Genomic DNA, 22,414 nt, shown 5'->3' with positions numbered 1-22,414 from the left:
GATTAACAGTTTGCATATTTCTCCCCTTCTACTTCTCATGACTCATTTAGAGTTAGTAGGACTGTTAGATAGTACTGTATGTATTACATTATTGTGTAATAGTTAACTGATATTTCAGAATGTTTTTGCTTAGTTCTATAGATGACCTTATTCACTAACAGACTCATAAATTAGCTTAATATGCAGGCTATCAAATGACTGCTTGAAGTAGAGTAATAGCGATCATTTTATCTTTTAAATTTTATCTTTATTTACTTAATGTTACTTGTATGGGTATACCAGATATTTAAGAAAATAATTTATGTTCAAAGTAATGTTGATAAAAGATTTTTTTATCCTGTATTATTTAATTGATATCTGAATAATCATCCTGTTGTGTCTAAGGTAGTATCATAACTTAGGAGGAAAATTATGAAAAATAGATATACAAAATATTGATGACTCAGTTTATGTGCGGTATCTCTCTAGGCTTAATTTTATTTTATATGTTATCCTAAAAGTCTTCCAAATGGACACTTTTCTTTGAAGTCAAGATACAATGTACAAACCTACCAAACACATTTTGGGATGTTTGCTTAAAGTATATAGACATTGTGCATTATCACAGTGTACACTTCCACTGTGTTTCTTTTTGTTGTTGTTGTTAATTTTAATATATGAGACCTAAAGAATTGTAGTTAGCTCAGACATTGTGTAGAATTCCTTCTCTGTTTCATATTTTTTTTATCGGCAGAAAACTTTATCCACAAGGCTAGGTAGAAACTATAGAATATACTCTCGTGGTTTCTGCTGTTGTAGATTTTTCACTGCTAAAATAGGATACCTAGAAAACATTATTTCATATGTGTATAAAATGTTTATTATAAATTTATTATTGTATTTATTAACAAATATTTGTTATAATTGTATTATTTTTATATTTTTTCTTCAACTTTTATTTTAAGTTCTGGGGTCTATAAACAGGATGTGCAGGTTTGTTACATAGGTGTATTAGTCTGTTTTCATACTGCTATAAAGAACTACCCAAGACTGGGTAATTTATAAAGGAAAGAGGTTTAATTGACTCACAGTTCAGCATGGCTGGGGAGGTTTCAGGAAACTTACCATCATGGTGGAAGGGGAAGGGGAAGCAAGACCCCTACCTCACAAGGTGGCAGGTAGTGGAAGTGCTGGGCAAAAGGGGAAGAGCCCGGTATAAAACCATCAGATCTTGTGAGAACTCTCTCACTATCATGACAACAGCGTCGGGGAAACGGCCCCCATGATTCAATTACCTCCACCTGGTCTCTCCCTTGACATGTGGGGATTATGGGGATTACAGTTAAAGATGAGATTTGGGTTAGGGTCACAAAGCCTAACCATATCAATAGGTGAACATGTGTCATGGTGGTTTGCTGCACAGATCAATCCATCACCTAGGTATTAAGCCCAGCATCCGTTAGCTGTTCTTCCTGATATTCTCCCTCCCACCATCCTCAACAGGCCCCAGTGTAGTTCCCCCCATATGTCCATGTGTTCTCATTTTTCAGCTCCCACTTATAAGTGAGAACATGGGGTGTTTGGTTTTCTGTTCCTGCATTAGTTTGCTGAGGATAACAGCTTCCAGCTCCACCCATGCCCCTGCAAAGGACATGATCTCATTTCTTTTCATGGCTGCATAGTATTCCATGGTATATATGTACCACATTTTCTTTATCCAGTCTATCACTGATGGGCATTTGGGTTGATTCCATGTCTTTGCTATTGTGAATAGTGCTACAGTGAACATACGTGTGCACGTATCTTTATAATAGAACGATTTCTATTCCTTTGGGTATATGCCCAGTAATGGGATTTCTGGGTCAGATGATATTTCTGCCTCTAGATCCTTGAGGAATTGCCACACTGTCTTCCACAATGGTTGAACTAATTTACATTCCCACCAACAGTGTAAAAGTGTTACTCTTTCTCCACAACCTTGCCTGCATCTGTTGTTTCTGGACTTTTTAATAATTGCCATTCTGACTGATGTGAGATGGTACCTCACTATGGTTTTGCTTTGCATTTCTCTAATGATCAGTGATGCTGAGCCTTTTTTCATGTTTGTTGACCACATTAATGTCTTCTTTTGAGAAGTATCTGTTCATATCCTTTGCCCACTTTTTAGTGGGGTTCTTTTTTTCATGTAAATTTGTTTAAGTTCCTTGTAGACTCTGAAAGTTAAATCTGTTAGTTTTATTATTGTATTTATTAACATAAATATTTGTTATAAATGTACTATTTATTTAAATGTATGATAAAATAGGACAGCTAGAAATATTATGTCATTTCCATTTGGTTTTCTGTTCCTGCATTAGTTTGCTGAGGATAACAGCTTCCAGCTCCATCCATGCCCCTGCAAAGGACATGATCTCATTTCTTTTCATGGCTGCATAGTATTCCATGGTATATATGTACCACATTTTCTTTATCCAGTCTATCACTGATGGGCATTTGGGTTGATTCCATTTTGTTTCACCACGCCCATCTGAAGAATAAGGCAAACTATGCTTTGTTTTAGTACTGATTCTAAAAGCAATCACCTTTAAAATGAAAATTTCAGAGGGTTTACTGCTGATTACTATGTAAATTCAGTGTGATTATACTGAAGCATACTATAAAGCAGGTGTTTTAGTTGTTGAACCCTTAAATAATTAGCCCTAAATAATTAATAGGAAAACTTTTTAACATTTTAATCTTTGTGTGGGTTACTTTCCGTAATATTCTGGGCTGGAAGCTTAGCGGTTGCTTCCATTGCTGCTCCTTGTGTAGTGTTAAATTGATGTTCTGTGGCAGGACATGGGTAATTGGTTAAGACTCTAGTGTTGACAACTTGATCATTCAGAGGAAGCACAGCAGCAGTTATCCTGGCAACTATGAAGCAGTGTGTCTGGCATAGAACAGCATTCAAATTATTCTGCTGTTCAGTGACCTTAAGTCAAGAACTGTCTATAGATATTTGGGCTGGGGGCATGGAGAATAAAGAAAGCTAGGGTAGATCACAAGAGGCTAGAGAGAGAATATGACTAAGAAGAGTATATGTGTTCTCATTAATTTATTGGCAAAGGCAAAAAGAGTTATTCATCTATCTTCTTAATCCAGTATAGTTTCAAAGTATTAGGAAGCAGAAAGACACCTTCAAGTGTATCATTGATGTAAAGTTATACTGCATCAGGAAACCCCAAAGGGAAGTACCTTTCCATATTGTCATTAGGAATCCTTATTGCAGTGGTTTCAAAAGTTTGTGGGTATATGCTACCATGTGACCTGGATTTTGCTACTTCTGCCACTAACCTCAAGCTATTATTAGGTCTTTGCATCATTCTCTCAAGCTTCAAGTCAAGATAGAAAGAGTTGAATGCCTGAGTTTCCATCTCTGGCATGCAGCAGAAAAAAGGAATCTCCCTTCTTTGGCTTCTATCATAGGAGGTGACATTCAGATACTGGCTGCCCATAAACAACAAAGGTCCACTATGGCCCTTTCACTCCTCAAACTCATACATACACTACTTTTCCTATACCTACATTTAATTAAAAAACTTTTTTTCTAGCAATGCAAGGTCTCCTTCATTTAACCCAAATCCACTCATCCCTCTCCAAGGAAAGACAAGTAAAAATTTCGTCAACTCCATTTAGCACTTAGTCCTAGATCTCTTGCTTGTATCTAGTCACCCTCTAGTTCTTTTGCAAGCCCATCTCAGTATTCTCTAGTCAGTGGACTAGATTATAAAGTTACAGCTAACTAATGCCATATTCTACAGTAAAAGAGGATAGAAAGAGGAAAGATAAATAAAATTAGTTTAAATATATTAGTTAAAATATGTTGATATATAAGACTGCAAGAGAAAAAGATTAGAGACCACTGTGTATTTCTGCAACTAGCCAGGGGGCCAAATAGATATTTATGATTCATTTTCTCTACCATACATCATCTGTACATTTTTTCTTCAACCAGTCATGAAGCTAATCAAGACTCTTTATCCAGTGGAGTGACCAAAAGCATACATTCCTGATAGATTGAAAATTGCAATTTTATATATGGTTAATATATAGGATTGTAAAATCTTCAATTAATTTTTCAAATGGATACAGTAGTGTCAGATTTATTTATGTTCTATCCAAATTTCTCTCCCCTTATTATAAAACAATAGCCCAATTTCTTCATCAGGATAAGTTTCCCAGACTATACTGAGACCACATTTTGTTTGTTCATCCAAGAACCTGAGAGCCTGAAGTGGTCATGTGGCTGTTTCAGTTTCCAAGTAAACTGTTAATCCTTTGGATAATAAGCCTCCGAACTAGCAAAGCTAGAGTTATAGGGAAGAGAAGGCAAAAGTTTTCAAGTGGTTTTTTATCTGTGATTTCAAAAGACATCCACACACCTTGAGTACTTGGTTCCTGGAACCATATATTCTGGCAATAGAACAAATAGCATCATTGATGATTACTAGTTCAGAGGCTACACCTCATCCTGCAGGATAGTACCCCAACCTTTCCCAGGTATTGCCTCCCAGCTGCCATTCTGAATCTTTAATCTATAAAACCAGCTCTTTCTATTAATGAGAACATAATAAGACCAGTGCATTCAATGGCATCATCCCATTGTCTTACCTTTTCCTTTATGAAGTGAGTTCCTCAGACAGAAACATTATTATACAGGGTATCGTCATGATGTATAAGGCATTCAGTAATTCTACCCTTGAGGCTACTAGCAGAACCATGTTTGGTAGGAAAAGAGAATTAAAATCCAAAGTAAGTGCCTGTTCTTACAGAGATGAATACATGTCTCCTCAGTGATAGAGAAGGTCCAGTATAATCTTCTCACCACCAGATAACTGTCTGGTTTCAGGGGTAAGATACTTTATTATGGGCCCAGTGTTTCCACTGGTGGCATATTAGGCACTGAGCAGTAGCAATAGCTGGGCCTTCGTGAGGAAAAGGAAGTTTATGTTTCACCCATGCATAATTTTCATCTCTTTTACTTTGGCCACTGAGTACATAACCTATTGCATAAAACACTGTGGCCTGGGAAGGAGGCTGTCCGATATCCTAAGAGGTGGTTATTTTGCCCATTTGATCATTACCAGCATATTGCACAATGCCCTTAACTTTTTGTCACGAATCTTCGTGAAATACAGGTAGCCTTTTATTCTGGCACTGTTCTAAGAGTTCATCCACCTAAAACTTGTGCCTTTCTGTCCTCCAGTAATACTCTTATCAAGCTCCTTACCATCTGGCTAATCTGGTTACCTTCAGGGCAAAATGTGAATCATCAACTTGCATCATCTCTACTTTCCAGTAAAGTGACAGTGAAATACTCAGTTTATGATCAACAGTTTTCATTGCAAGGTCACCTGGTATCACATAGTTGGGCACTCAGTCTTCTTTCGCTTCCTACTTCCCCAAAATATCCATAAAAATAGCAGTCCTCTAATTCAAAGCCATAGGCAGCCCTTCTCAGAATCTGTAAAGTATTCATTTTTAAAAGAAGAAGTTATATTTTGGACATGTTAGTTTGTATATCTAAGACTTTCAAGTGGAGATTTCAAGGCAATTAGATACAAGTCTGTAAAACCCACAGAGACTGTGAAATGAACATATGAACATGGATGCATCAGCATGGAGGCAACCCTTAAACCAAGGTAAGCACATGAGACTCTCAGACAGAGTGTGGAGAAACAGAGGGAAGGCCCTGAGGGATTCTCTTAGTGCGAGCTGAGATAGAAAATGAGGAACTGGCACAGGTCACTGAGAATGTGATGCCAGTATAGTAAGACAGTGTCCTAAAACACTGTAGAAGAGAGGGTTCTGTGAAGGAAGGAGTGCTTGGCTATATCAAATGTAAATGGGAGTTGAGTAGAGGAGAGCACAGGAAACACCCATGGGGTTTATCATTTGAAGGTCCTGGATGAACTTGGCAGTCAGTGACATGTGAACAGAAGCAGTTTGGAATGGACTGAGGAGCAAATGAGGGGGGCGAGGAGGTGAAAATAGAAGCAAATAGCATATACAACTTCTAGAAGTTTTACTGTGTAATTTAATTAATATTATAATTTAACATCTAGCAAGTATGATCTGTCAGCTTCCACCCAATATTCTGCAGTCTGGTCCCATATTTCAAGGAAAATAGTGCTACGATCTGGATAGTTGCCAACCAGCACTAACAGATAAAAGAACAGAGGGAAGGCCTTTTCTTCTGAGTGAGTCTATGGATTGAAAGCTCAGAATACTGGGCCAGGCACAGTGGCTCACGCCTGTAATCCCAGCACTTTGGGAGGCCGAGGCAGGCGGATCATTTGAGGTCAGGAGTTCAAGGCCAGCCTGGCCAACATGGTGAAACCCCATCTCTACTAAAAAAAATACAAAAATTAGCTGAGCATGGTGGCATGTGCCTGTAATCCCAGCTACTCGGGAGGCTGAGGCATGAGAATTGTTTGAACCCAGGAGGCAGAGATTGCAGTGAGCCAAGATCGTGCCACTGCACTCCAGCCTGGGTGACAGAGCAAGACTCTGTCTCAACAACAACAACAACAACAACAACAACAACAACAAAAAGTTCAGAATACTGCCCTTAGATGAGATTCCTTTTCTGGGGTGGGAAAGCAGGATGCTGGCTGAAGATTAGACTTCATTCTTTAGTATTGCTTACATTATTTCCCTCAACACCTCTGTGTATCTTGCCAGTTAACAGCAGGGCGGCCCCTTTCTTCTGCCACACTGTTAAATAAGATCCAGGTAGCTAAAAGAAGAATACAACAACAAGAACTCGCTATTCACTTTTGTCCTTACAAGTAGAAATTAATTAGGATTCTGCAAGGCCTTTTGCCATGAATGTTTTAAGTTGTGCTCTAAAGTCTACAACATCATCCAAAGGTAGGTGGGGGGAAAAATCTGAAGCAGGAAAGGTAAGAGCCTTCTGACTGGAGCAAACCATGGAAAAAATCCAGGTAGAGGTAATACGAAATTAGAAGGGTATGGGAGATAAGAGTTCCCTGGAACAAGGAACAGCAGTATAGTTAATCCTTGTTAATTCAAATTAATTGTCTGGAAGTCTCTTCTAAATTATACAGAACATTATTTTTTGAATGTGCCAATTATAATTTTACATGGTGCTTCAAAGTGAATTTATGAAAACTGTAATGCAGGTGCATAGGAAGAATACTTTCATGAAAAGTAAGATTGATAGTGTTTTCACATGCTTAATACTAAAGTGTTTTTAGATGCTAGAGCAGTTTATCATTTTAAGCTAAACATAATCCACCTAATCTCATTACAAGTAAAATATTAGTAGACCTACAGAGATGAACTATAGTTTTGCTTTACTCAAAATTATCCTGAGTTCAGATTTGGTGGAGATTCTAATGACATTTTACTATAGTTTTCTTTGATTAATTTGCCTGTTCATTCAACATATAAATAGATATTGGCCTCTTCTTGTAGGTAAGAAGTTAGTACTAGATGTTGAAGATGGATTTTGAAATTGTTTTAAATCAGAAATTAAGTTGAATTTAATGCAGGATAACAACATCATTTCTAACTCAAAGGACCTGTTTTTTATAGAACTAAAATAAATTTAGTTCATGGTACAAAATTCCCACCCCAAGTGCTTTGTGTTTTATCAAGCCTCATACCTCTAAATGACTGACCAGTAAATAAACTATTAAGCTGAGAATATTGAGTGTCAAGCAGACATTATCTACAGATTTGCTGAGCATTGAATGTTTGAAACCAGTTGGGCCTTGTGAAATATTTCTGCAATTTAGAGCAGCTATTCAGTATCCTTGAGTTACAATATAGGAGGCTGTTTTATTTTATTTTGCCTTAGTTGGTAGCATGCATATCCTACTGAAGAAGGAGGCAAAATATATCAATTATTGCTAAGCATAATAGTAGTTTACTTTTACTCAACTAAGTATTAAGTGATGTATTTATATAGAGTACTTTAGAATTCATGAAAGTTTATATTATCACATTTTATCATGAATTCTCAAAGGGTAGTTTTTATTATCCCAGTTTTATAGATGCAAAAACTGAAATTAGAAGGATTAAGTGATTGTCCAGATAGCACAAGCAAGCAAGTGGCAGCTTAGGAACTCAAAACAGGGTAGCTAACCTACAGTCTCTGTTATTTTAATCTGCCATACAGTAATTGGAATCAGTGACAACAATATCGAATAGAAAAGATGGAAAAGTCATGGTGGGGGTGGGAGTAATTTGATGGGGACAAAAGTGCAATAAAAATAAAGAAAAATCAGTAGCTCGGCTGAGCACGGTGGCTCATGCCTGTAATCCCAGCACTTCAGGAGGCTGAGTTGGGTGGATCACCTGAGGTCAGGATTTCAAGACAAGCCTGGCCCAGGTGTGGTGGCACGCACCTGTAGTCCCAGCTACTCAAGAGGCTGAGGCAGGAGGATCACCTGAGCCTGGGAGACAGAGGTTGCTGTGAGCCAAAATCACGCCACTGCACTCCAACCTGGTCGACAGAGCGAGACTCCATCTCAAAAATTTTTTTAAGAAAAGGAAAAAAAAATAAAAATTAGTAGCTGAAATATCAAACGAGCAAACAGCAGGAGCTGTGCCATTCTCAATCATGAAGATAGTTGAAAAAGGTAATATTTTAGTTTAGAAAAGAAAATAATTTTAGATATTCTTCATTTTTAGGCATAGAAGTGGGAAATTAATAAAAAATAGATTTATAAATCATCTGCATAGAGTTACTCATTATTTCATTACTTATTATTTCAAATACATTACTCATTATTTCAAATCTTACTTGTTTTCTGCATGTAGTCTAAAACACTGGGGCTCACCCTTAAGCCTGATTAATAATATTATTACTTTCAGTAGTTAACTAGATATCCCTCTTATTCATGTAGTGATTAGAGGGTGGCATTGTGCTTGAGAGGATGGACTGGAGCCAGGCTTCTTGGTCAATACTGACTGCCTGTTACAAGCTATGTGGCCTTGGTAGGATTAATCTCTGCGCCCCATCTCTTCTGTTATGAAAGAGAATAATAGGAAACCCATCCTCATAGGAATGTTGTGAGGATTACATGTGTTAATACATTTAAGATACTGAAACATAGTTAATTGTTTAATAAATATTAACTGTTATTACTGTGATTGTATAGCAACATGAAATTATACCTTATAGGTTCTCTTTGTTGAGAGTTGTGGTAAAATCTGATCTTATATTTATACCTTTTTGCGTGCTGTGATCCTTCACAAATTTAATTCATGTTAATATCATAATTACGCATTTGACAATATACTACTTTCGAAAATTTTATAATGTCCCTTTCATTACCTTTATCTGCATTTTTAAAGTTTTTCAATATATGGAAATGCTAAATATGAGTTAGAATCAAAATTCTTCAACAATGGAAATAAAGATAAAAGTTATAATCAGAAATAAATATGAAGTGCTTACACTGGGATTTCCTACCAACAGCGTGCCAAATTAAATTAAAAACATGAATAAGAAAAAATCTTTAATATCTTACCCTACAACCCAGTTTTGATACTGCTTTTATTAAGAATTAGGCCAAATGCAAGGGACATAGACATTTTTCAAAAGAAGACATACAAATGGCCAAGAAGTATATGAAAAAATGCTCACCATTACTAATCACCAGAAAAATGCAAACTAAAACCACAATGGGATATTATTTTACCCCAGTCAAAATGGCTATTATCATCTATGAGGATGCAGAGGAAAGGGAACTCTTACACGCTGTTGGTGAGAATGTAAATTAGAACAACCTTTATGGAAAATAGTCTGGAGATTTCTCAGAAAACTAAAAATAGAATTACCATTCCACCCAGCAATTTTACTACTAGGTGTCTACCCAAAGAAAAAGAAATCAGTATATCAAAAAGATACCTGCACTCATATATTTATTGCAGCACTATTCACAAAAGCAGATACAGAATCAACCTAAGTATCCATCAATAAATGATTGGATAAAGAAAATGTATATATACAAAATAGAATACTATTCAGCCATAAAAAAGAATGAAATCATGTCTTTTGCATCAGCATGGATGGAACTATATAGGTCATTATCATAAGGGAAACAAGCCAGACACAGAAAGCCAAATATTGCATGTTCTCACTCATAAGTGGATGCTAAAAAATGTATACATGTGACTATGTACCCACAAAAAATAAAAATAAAAAAATTTAATTTATACAAATGGATGTAGAGAGAGGAATAATATACAATGGAGACTTGGAAGGGTGACAGAGTGGGAGGGAGGTAGACTATGAGTAATTACTTAATGGGTACAATGTACCCAATTCAGGTAATGGGTACCCTAAAAGCCCTGACTTGCCCACTACGCAATCTAGACATGTAATAGATTCTGCTTGTACCCCTCCCTCAAAAAATATTTTAAGACAAATGTAAGCATGCTTTCCTGAAAAAAAAAAAAAAAAGAAAGAAAGAAAAAAAGAATTAAGCCAAACTGAAAAGCAAACATTGAAAATAGTATTGCATTTATTTGGCAAAATAGCAAAGATTTAGCTGTTATTGTTTGTATTTCATTTGTACATTTAATTTGTATTTCACTTATATGTTTACTTCACATGTAATTTAATCAGATATAAATATATTTATATGTTGAAAGTATGATAAATCATTTTGAGGTGTGCTTGTCTTCGAGCGTCAGAAAGAGCAACGGAGTATAAATTTTGGGAGTATTGATACAGTTTAGAAACTATTCTTTTTAATTCATTTATTTCTTGAATTCTTTTTTATTAGTGTATCCGTAGAATGCTGTAAAATGTTTCATTGTTTTTCTTCCTTCAGTGTATGGGGTTTATCATACAGACTTGTATTAAAAGAAATTAACATTTGGTGATTATAAGGAAATGTTTCAATTTCATTTAATATCTGTACCAGATATGATAGATTTAATTATTTTTATTTAAAAATAAAACTCTTCAGAACTTTTATGATTCTTCTGTGGTACATCTTTTATTGAGCATTTCAGACAATTGATAAGCATTATTCAGTGGCATATGGTCTGAGTCTGACATGCTTTGAAAAGAGTATAGAGTTCTGATAATGAGGATTCTGTGAAAATGAGAAAACCAGCACAACAGATATGCTTTGAGAAAGTATGGGTTTTTAGCATCTTGAAACAATATATCACATTCAAAAGGACAGAATTGGGCTGCACAATCTGTTAGCTCATTCTTGTTCAATCTGGTCTCCTCCTTTCTTTTGGTGCCAACGTTGTCATCAACTCACTGAATTATATTCTGACTGGAATGTATTTCAGGCACAGAGTAATGTATCTACTTAAATGGAATCTATCTTTCTACAAAAGCTTTTTGAGTATAATAAATATAAAATGTAAAAAAAATTCTATTAAGTTAAAGTAAATGGTTCAACAGTTTACATATGTGCCTCCTCCCCCCAACCTTAAGAAAAAGATCACTACCTAGAATAACATAGATCTGTTTTTCTGTTACGTATAATATTGAATAATTTTTTTAACAATCAGGTGGTCAGACATATTTCAAAGGCTATTTATTGGAAAGACACCTATACATTACAACAAATAATTTGTTGAACAAAAATGAACTATGGAAGTAAAACTTCTTCTATCAGTGTTTCATTTATCATGGTTTTTTTTTAAATTCTATAGCAACCCTTCTTAACAAGAATTAAGCCTTAATGTCCTAAGGCATCCACTTTATGTATAAAATAAACTTGTCTCCTCTCCATCTAGAAAAGTACTAGCTATCACTGGAAAAATTGAGAATATGGTAACCCAAGTATTTTTTATAGGGGTTAATTCTCTCATGGAACCAGGGCTAAGAAACTATACTCTTTAGTATTCAAAATCACTGGGTCCTTCCATTTGACATATACTCAGTTGTATAAATTAATTGTTATATTAGGACTATATTACTTTATATAAAGGATTAAATGTGATAATCTTTGTAAAGTGATAAACACAATGCCTGGCATATTATAAGTGCTCAACAAATTATATCTATTGTCATGTTTTAAACTTTCATTATCCTAAGTTCCTGAATACTTTTGCTTGTCTTAAGATGTTTTGATCAAGATGAAACTTATTTTTAAGTACAGTAACAAAGATGTATATGATTCAAAAAATTATGTTTTCAAATTTGTATAGGCCATCCTAGTAGTATTTTGTGCTTAATAATTAACAGCTATAAATTTTGCTTTTTATGATGTTCAAATAATTTGAAATTCATCCAGAGAAACCATGTAATAAATGAAGTTTTTTGTGTGTGCGATTGTCTTCATGAGGATGTTAAGTCTTTGCCAGTTCAGATAAACAAACAGTTCTCTTTACTGCACTGATTTATGTGAAAGTGCGGTCTAGGAGATTGAGAAACTGTTAGCCTTCCCTGGTGCAAAAGACAGAATATTAATGCCTCACCAGACCTTCTGCCAGAGGATTCTTTAGCTTTCCTATGGCAAATGATTCATTATTGTTTGGGTATGATTGGCATTGCCATGGGGCACTACAAATTACACAAGTTATATATACTTATGTAAGTTTAAAAGTGAAAAAAAAATCTCTCAAACTAATTATTAGAACAAGGACACCAGTGAATCAGTTCCTTGTAGTGTAAATTGAAGACATTTTATGCTGTGAACTATTGAACAAAAAATGGGTAATAAGTTGTCTAATGAGAATACCTAACATGTAGTTTATGAGACAAGACAAGCACCTTTCCTTATATCATGCATTTATAGTCAGCTTACATATCCTGTGCTAATTTTAAGGTAAAGTGGATTCATACTAATATATTTCCATATTCCTGCTTAACAGTTCATAAAGTAAATAATACAAGAATACTAGGTGGCCAAACAGAATGAACTATTTATACATGAGCTATTTAGACATTGTATTCAGTTCAGTGAAAGTTGATAGATAACATTTCTTATGCGTATGTCATTAAAATATCACCTAGTTTGTACAGTGCTTTTTTAATACCTTAGTAATTATTATAAAGCTAAACTTTATTTTCCTATTTTATGGATTATTATAAGTATAAAACGGCTTGCTTCTACATTAAAAAAAACTTAGAAAATTTTTCTGACTAGTGAAAATAAAATGAACAAGAAAGCAGTTGGAATGTTTCATTATGTGGATATTTTGGTCATACATTTTTACTAAACTGCAGCAGCAGCAATAGTTTCTCAAGCTGAGGATTTTGTGATCTACTTATTGATTTATGCACAGACAAGCTACTAAGTGTATTGCAAGCATGCTTATATATATTAGAGGTTGCTAATTGAAAAAAGGAAATAAGATCTGAAGAAATTGTCACTTTTTTATACTTCTATCTCAGGCATATAAAAATTATGCATTTACTATTTCCAAGTTTCTTCTCCCCTGTTGCTTACTGCTGGAATGTGGTGGTGAAACTTTAGAGATGTATCCTTCTTTTCAGTGCTCATGTCTTCTCAAATCACTTGGTCTTAACATTATTCTCCTCATGGAGTTTCCCGGAAAGAACTTCCTTATGCTGTGCCTTATGCTATCCTCTGCTTCAAGGACAGAGAACTATCTGAAACAAAGAAACTGGACTTTCTTTTCTTCTTCTTCTTTTTTTGTGAGACAGAATCTAGCTCTGTTGCCCAGGCTGGAATGCACTGGCATGATCTAAACTTACTACAACCTCTGCATCCCGGGTTCAAGCGATTCTCCTGTCTCACCTCCTGAGTAGCTGGGGTTACAGGCATGCACCACCATGCCCAGCTAATTTTTGTATTTTTAGTAGAGACGAGGTTTCTCCATGTTGGCCAGGCTAGTCTCGATTTCCTGACCTCAAACCTTACATGATCCACCCACCTTGGCCTCCCGAAGTGCTGGGATTACAGGTTTGAGCCACCACACCCAGCCACAACTATTTAGTTCTTTACAACAAATTTTGTAACAAAATAAGATTTGCTTTTTCTTCCCATAAAATCTGTGTTACTTTAAGTATTTTCCATGTTGAATGGAAAGTGATAGAATATTCAGAGAGCATTTCTACAACATGAGTTTCAAAAACCATTTAGATATATGACAGATTAGTGAGCTAAACTCAGGCTGGAAATGTTTAAAAATGTAAAAATTATAATATATAAAAATTGTGAATATACTAAATGTAGCATTTAAAGTAAGATAAGGAATTATTTAACCTATATTGCTAGAATAATTGGTTAATTATTTAGGAAAACTAAACTTAGATTTCTACCATAGTTTCTATACAAAAATAAATTACAAGATAATTATTTAAATTTAAAAAATAAAACTATAACAAGTTGAAGAAATGGGGAAATATGTATGTATATATTTAGGAAAAGTTTTCTAAGCAACAAAACATAAGGGACCGATTTACAATTCTAGGTCCATAAAGTTAAAGCATAAATAAAATAAAGTGCAAATAAAAAACTGGGGGCAAAAATATTTATAGCAGGCCAGGCGCGGTGGCTCACGCCTGTAATCCCAGCACTTTGGGAGGCCGAGACGGGTGGATCACGAGGTCAGGAGATCGAGACCATCCTGGCTAACACGGGAAACCCCGTCTCTACTAAAAATACAAAAAATTAGACGGGCATGTTGGCGGGCACCTGTAGTCCCAGCTACTTGGGAGGCTGAGGCAGGAGAATGGCGTGAACCCGGGAGGCAGAGCTTGCAGTGAGCCGAGATCGCGCCACTGCACTCCAACCTGGGCGACGTAGCGAGACTCTGCCTCAAAAAGAAAAAGTGTGTATATATATATAAATATATATATATATGGTATATATATAAAGTATATATATAAAGTATATATATAAAGTATATATATAGTATATAAAGTATATATATAAAGTATATATAAAGAATATATATATAAAGTATATATGTATAAAGTATATATATATAAAGTATATATATAAAGTATATATATATAAGTATATATATAAAGTATATATATATAAAGTATATATATAAAGTATATATATATAAAGTATAAAGTATATATATAAAGTATATATATGTAAAGTATATATATAAAGTATATATATAAAGTATATATATAAAGTATATATATAGTATATATATATAAAGTATATATATAGTATATATATATAAAGTATATATATAAAGTATATATAAAGAATATATATATAAAGTATATATGTATAAAGTATATATATATAAAGTATATATATAAAGTATATATATAAAGTATATATAAAGTATATATAAAGTATATATATAAAGTATATATATAAAGTATATATATATAAAGTATATATATAAAGTATATATATATAAAGTATATATATAAAGTATATATATATAAAGTATATATATAAAGTATATATATATAAAGTATATATATATAAAGTATATATATAAAGTATATATATACACACACATATATACGTATATGTATATATAAATATATATACATATACGTATATATGTATATGTATATATGTGTGTATATGTATTTATGTATATATAAATATATATACATATTTATAGCATATGATGGACAAGGGGTTAATATCGTTAATATATAAAAAAGATCACAAGCCAATTAGAAAAAAAAAGACTATCACATCGACTTAAAAAATTAAAAGGTAAATTATAAAATAGCCAATAAATATAAAAATTGTTTAGCTGTACTATTGATCGAAGATAAGAAATAAACAAAAATACACCAGTTTGATTTTTTAAACAATATTCAGAGTTTTGAGAACATAGTAACATTGAGATGCTAATATGTTTATAGCTGTGTGCCTCTCTGGAAAACAATTTTTGGATAGGTATATGTATCCTTTTATCATTACTAAATTTACATATAGGATGAATAATAGTATTTACTATTACAGGGCTTTAGGGAAGATTAAATGCATATATAAGATTACTGTTATTATTTCAAATTTACAGTTAAAGAAACAGGCTTAGTGAGGTTATGTGACTTGTTCAGGGCCAATAAGTTCTGTAAGAAAGCATAAATTGGAACAGTTTCTTTCTGTCTGCAAGGATTATGGCTGATTTTTTCTTCCACTATTTTTTGGTCTGTATTTTTAAAATTTTTGGCACTGAGCTTCAAAAACGGTGTTTTTTATAACAAGAGATGAACAGAGACACTGAAATATTGCATCCTTTTTAATGGTTGTTACTCATTAAAGAACATATCATTTATCTACAGATTTTTTCTCTTGATGCATAAAAATAAGATGGATAACATTTAAACTTTAGTGTGTTTAGAGTATATATTCTCACCAAGTAGATATTCTTTTCAGTTAATTGAACTTTAATCATAACTGTATATGGGACATATATTTTATGTCCATATAATAACATAAAGACAAAATTAATGTTTTTTGAAACATGAAAATTTTAAAGTTATACATCTACATCTTGTAATTTTGTTTTTACTTGCAGATGGAGAACATCATTGCAACAGTAAGAGATTCCAACCTCAAGCTGACCCTTGCTTTTGGGATAGGAATGCATCATGCTGGACTACATGAGAGGGACCGAAAAACAGTAGAGGAACTATTTGTAAACTGTAAAGTTCAGGTACTTTTTTTTCTCCAGTGAACACATATTTAAATGTAACTTAAAAGTTATATTTTACTTAGATATAAGATATTTTATTTTGCTTTTTAGGTTCTTATTGCTACAAGCACATTAGCCTGGGGTGTAAACTTTCCAGCTCATTTAGTAATTATTAAGGGAACAGAATACTATGATGGAAAAACAAGACGTTATGTGGATTTTCCCATTACAGGTAATTTTCTTAAATTCACAGAAATACATGAAGCTCTATTTTACCCTTAGTAAATTTGAATTTGAATAATTAATTTGAATTTCCACCAATTAAACTTCTGAGAATTGGTCACATTTAAACAGATGATAAGCAATTATAGACTTTTTGTTTTCAGTTAAAATATTATACAAAATATTGCTGCTGTATTTACTTTTACTTACACAAAAGTAAGAAAATAATAAGTGGCTTAAAGTACTTGTTATTAAGCCATCCAAAGTTGGTTTCAAATTTATAAATAGATAAAAGTACTTCTTAGGAGCTATTAGTGAAATTCCTTAGTAAATTATGACTAAGTATTGCTTTGCTTAATTTTAAATGTGTTTCACTAGAAATGATACCTCCATGGGATTTCCAGAACCAAAGTGTTTATTGCTACAACTTATGCATGAAGACTCTGTTAAGATATTTTAAAACATGATAAAATCATTTTCAGTGAGTTCAAAAAGGGAAATACACTCAATGTATATTTCCACTAAATGAATACATGTAAAAGCTATATCATTTCTAAATCATTAGTTATCTCAGAGATTTATGTAGACTAAAAGAAAGAAATTTTATACCGGGGTGCAGGGAGGACAAGGCCTAAATGGGTTCATTATTCACGGGGAAAATAATCAAATGACTCTGCTGAAAAGATTTTTGTATATATATTTTATTTTTTACTTTTTCTTATTTAATTAAAATAATATCTATTAAACAGCATTTTAAAGCATTCCACTAAAGGGAATTTTCATCTTTCTTACATCTATAAATGTTAAGAAAGACCCTTTCAAACACTCAGTTTTTCATCATAGTTACTTGCTTATTTATCAATTTTCTGAGTTAATTATATTAATTTAGGGAACTCAGCGTAGTAGTAGCCATCAACATAGCAAACATATTTTCACAATATTCTATTTCTTTTGTTATTTGGTTGATTATAGAAGCATGCCATAATCAGTAAATATACCTTGTGCTATATGCCACATTGTAGAATATCTCTTTGTTCTCTCTTTTAAAGATGTTCTGCAGATGATGGGGCGTGCTGGGAGGCCGCAGTTTGATGACCAAGGCAAAGCTGTAATTCTAGTTCATGACATAAAGAAAGACTTTTATAAAAAATTTCTTTATGAACCTTTCCCAGTAGAATCAAGGTAAATCTTATTTAAATTAGTTTAAATGGATTTATTTCATCACAAGTTGGTGTTTTTCTGGTTATATTTTATTATATAAAAATCAGTAAAACAGGTAGCTTAAAAGAATTTAATATAATGTGAAACAATATAATTATCACTTTATGACAATATTCAATTATAATTTAAATGTTAAAAATAACTTTTTAAAATAAGCAGTATAGTACAGTGTTCAGACGCATTGACTATGAAGCCAGATGACCAGGGTGAAAATCTGAGCTCTACCATTTACTTGCTTGATCTTGAGCAAGTTACTTAACACCTCATTGCCTTATTGCACCTATTGTAAAATGGAGATGGTAGCAAGACCAGCTATCTCATAGAGTACTAATAATGATCAAATACATAGTGCTTAGAACAGTGTCTATCACATAATAAACATTTAATAAAGTATTAGTTTGGTGAGGGTTTTCATAGTACAGTTGTACAGTTAATAAATAAATATCCCAAATAAGGGAGCATGTAATTAATGATTTAGGCTGCTGGCTCATTTGAGAATCATCCTATACCTCTTTTGGGACCCAGTAACCACTACTCCTTTCTCAAAGTCTTCTCTTGTATTCTCAGCTGAAAATAACCTTTCTTCCTTCAGATTTAGGTATTTTTCACTTATAAACACTTATCACTTTCTACCTTTTATCATAGTCCTTTTCTATATATTGGATCTCCTTTACCATATTCTAACTGCATTGAAGACAAAACATCTGATTTATCCTGTATATAATTATTGGTTCTTTTTATTTTTTATAAGTGCTAATAATGTTGATTTTAAAAACTTAAAAAGTCAGCCAGGCACAGTGGCTCTCACCTGTAATCCTAGCACTTTGGAAGGCTGAGGCAGAATTGCTTGAGGCCAGGAGTTTGAGACCAGCCTAGGTAACGTAGATAGATCCTGTCTCTACAAAAAAGTAAAAAAAAAAAAAGTTAGCCAGGCATAGCGGTTCATGCATGTGGTCCTGAGGCAGCAGGAGGATTGCTTGAGCCCAGGAGCTTGAGGTACATGTGTCGTAACACCACTGCACTCTAATTTGAGCAACAGGGTGAAACTCTATCTGCAGAAAAATAAAGGAAAAAGAAAAAAAAAGTTAGTAGTCTAAGTACTGATCTCAAGAATTTAGAAAAAAGCGAATTAAACTCAAAGAAAGAAAGAGTAAGAATTAATAAACTGGAAATAAACATAACTAGAGAAAAATCAACACCACCAAAAGTTGGTTCTTTTAAAAGGATGAATAAAATTGATAAATTTTTTAGTCTAAATATCAGGAATGGAAAAATACCACAGACTGGAATAATAATAGGATATTAACAACCTAATGCAAATAATATTTAAATTTTGTATCAAATAGTAAAATTTCTTTTAAAAATTACTAAAACTGACACAAAAAGATAGAAAATCTAAATAGTCTCTCATCTATCCAAAGCAATTGAATCTGAAATTTAAAATCTTTTAGAATGAAATCTTCTGACCCAGAAGCTTCAATGGTGAATTCTTCATAACATTTAAGGGTGAAATAGCATCAATCGTACACAATCTCCTCCTAGTAGTGGAAAAGGGAAGAATACTTGCCAGCTTGTTTTATGACACCAGAACAACTTGGATACCAAAACCTGATAAAAAATTTACGAGGAGGGAATGTAACAAACGTCTCTCATTAATATAGATGTAGAAATCCTAAACAAACAATAGTTAATCAAATCAAACAATGTATAAAAAGATAATATATTACTACCACATGCAGCTTATTCTATAAATGCAAAGATGATTATTTGAAAAATGAATGGATATAATTCACCACATGAACAAAAATGAGAAAAATTATATAATCATTTCATAGATGTAAAAAAAATTGATGAAATTCCATACCTATTTATAATAAAACTGTTAGCAAGCAGGAGTATGAGGGAATGTTCTTAATTTGATAAAGAATATCTACAAAAAATCTATATCAAACATCATAATTTATAAGAAGATATTGAAAGCTTTCCCTTTGAGATAGGAAATGATATAGGGATTTTGCTGTCACTTCTTCCAGTAAGCATTGAGCTACAGGCCCAAACCACTGCAGTAAGGTAACAAAAAGAAATGAAGTCCAAATATTCTTTTGAGAAGAAAGGGACTAGAAAAGCACAACAGGAGGACTTCTGGGACACTTTCAATGCTTGATGTTGATGTTGATTACACAACTGTGTTCACATCGCAATAATTAATTGTGTTGTACCTATATAATTTATGTAATTTTATCTGTGTATACTTCGATAAAAAGTTAACTAAATTTTTTTTGTTTTGTACCTTGATATGACCGTTATTATTTTATGTATTACATAGTATTTCATAGTTTATTTATTCATTTCTCTATTAATGTGCACCTAGAGAATTTCCAGTTTTCTCCTCTTATGTATAACATTGCAGTGAAAGATTTTCTTTCCTATTCTCACATGTAAATGTTTCTCTAGCAGATCATAATGAAAAACTGAAATTGCTGGTTCATAGTGATTGTTCAGATAGATATTATGAATTTGATCTCAAAATTGACTGGACCAATTTGTAGTCTGCAGCTGGTGACCTGAGAGTAACATAGCAACTTTTTTTAAAATTCAACTTATTATAACTATTTTCTCGTGTCCTTTGCAAAAACTATTTTTAATACCTGCATATTTTTCCATGAATTATAGTTTTACTTAGCTTTTTCTTTTGTTGAACATTGCTTCCTTTTTTATATTTAACATAAGAAACTAAACTAAACATTTTGTTATACCAGTCTTTCAACACATCTGATTATCTTTGTGTACTCCACAACACCTAATACATAATGTCTTATATGACTAGGGACTTTAATATTTACAAATTAATGAAGAGAATATATTTGCTCAATTTTCTGTTCTAAATAGCATCTCTTTCATGTCAACTCTCCTTTAATCTGCCTCAGTACTTATTCTATACTTACTCCATGTCCTGTACCTGTGCTCTTCCTTCCTCTGCAAGATATCTCTTCTGTTGCCTGCTCTTACTCTACCTCTCGTGGCTGTCCTCATCTCCTGAAAGTCAGTAGCTTTCTTTTTGTCAGCTTGTATTTATTTTACACCTAGCAATTTATTTTCCAAAAATGATTGGTAGTGATAAGTGCCATTTATTGAGTACATACCATGTGACAGGCACTAGTGATTGCTTTCAACAAATTATTACTACTGTTAACTTAATCTGGAAAAATATTATTATAATAGTACTTTTGTGACATTCTAACTAGCCCACTTTTTATTCACATTTAAATGAAAATTATAACATACTTCTTTAAAAGAAAATGAGAACACATATATGTACTGGTGAATAATACGGGTTCACCTGAGTTCATGATACTAAGTGATTTATAGACTCATGGTTAAAGTATGTTGGAACCAAATTCCCACTAAATAATTTGGAATGAATTATTTACACAGTATACAAAATTATATACTAAATATTTAAATTATATAAAACAAATTTGTTTTTATCTTAGAACATAAAATCTGAATCTTGACTACGTGAGATAAATTTCAGTGTTTTTAGTTTAATGCTCTTGTATGCTTCCCATGTCTTGTTCACTATATAGTTTATTAGGAGTGCTCTCTGACCACTTAAATGCAGAGATTGCTGGTGGTACAATTACATCTAAGCAAGATGCATTGGATTATATCACCTGGACTTACTTTTTCCGACGTCTTATCATGAATCCCAGGTAAGTGCAAGGGCAGTTATATACCTTTCTGTTTTGCCCCGAAATAAGACATATTTGAAAGTAATAAACTCCAAATTGAGGTACATACAAAAAAGGCAGAACTTTGGAGATTCTAGGTATATGAATTTGTCTAAAGAATCAAATGATATCTCTGGTATCACAGTATATAAAATATCAATAATTATATGCATTTGTTACTTAACCTATTTTAATTACCTTAAGCCATCCTGAGGAGTTTGCTCTGTAATTGAGACATGAGTTACCTGAAGTCATTAAGAAATGTGCTAAACTACATGATAGTGACTGACTTAGATGCAGTTGGAATTCAGAAAAGAGTGAGGCTTGTGAAGTTGTAGGTGGAAAAAAATTTGTGGGTCATTTATAAGTGTTAATAAGAATATTGCAAGAGAAAATAAAATTGAGGTGTGGTAGAATGTCATTCCAGACAGTATGTTAGATCTTCGTTCAGCACTTACTGTTTTTCAGATGGTAAACTAAACACTGAGATGTAAAAATGAGTACATGACTCCCTGTTTTTTAAGGGCTGATCTTTAGTGTGGGAAAAACACATATAAGTCATTACAATGAAAATTATAAATCCTCTAGTAGAATGATATTCAAGCCTATGAGAGTGACAGCTTCACAGAAAAGGTGACACTTCATCCAAATCTTGAATCAGGAACAGGAGTAGAAAAGGCAGA

At 33.0% G+C, this 22,414-nt stretch overlaps 1 protein-coding gene across 2 annotated transcripts in view; it reads left to right on the top strand.

Annotated features, from left to right (window-relative positions):
* ASCC3 (activating signal cointegrator 1 complex subunit 3) overlaps nucleotides 1-22,414 on the top strand; it is a 382,658-nt gene that overhangs the window by 258,443 nt on the left and 101,801 nt on the right. For both annotated transcript variants that reach the window (XM_004044455.5, XM_055391435.2), the window contains 4 exons: nucleotides 16,441-16,578; nucleotides 16,669-16,789; nucleotides 17,829-17,961; nucleotides 21,588-21,713. In XM_004044455.5, coding sequence (XP_004044503.4) covers nucleotides 16,441-16,578; nucleotides 16,669-16,789; nucleotides 17,829-17,961; nucleotides 21,588-21,713 — 518 coding nt within the window. The remainder of the gene's footprint in view (nucleotides 1-16,440; nucleotides 16,579-16,668; nucleotides 16,790-17,828; nucleotides 17,962-21,587; nucleotides 21,714-22,414) is intronic.

The sequence above is a fragment of the Gorilla gorilla genome, chromosome 5 (genome assembly GCF_029281585.2).
Source record: "Gorilla gorilla gorilla isolate KB3781 chromosome 5, NHGRI_mGorGor1-v2.1_pri, whole genome shotgun sequence".
Taxonomy (NCBI): Eukaryota; Metazoa; Chordata; class Mammalia; order Primates; family Hominidae; genus Gorilla; species Gorilla gorilla.
Note: the sequence above shows the minus strand (reverse complement) of the source record. Positions and strands in the feature narration are given on the sequence as shown.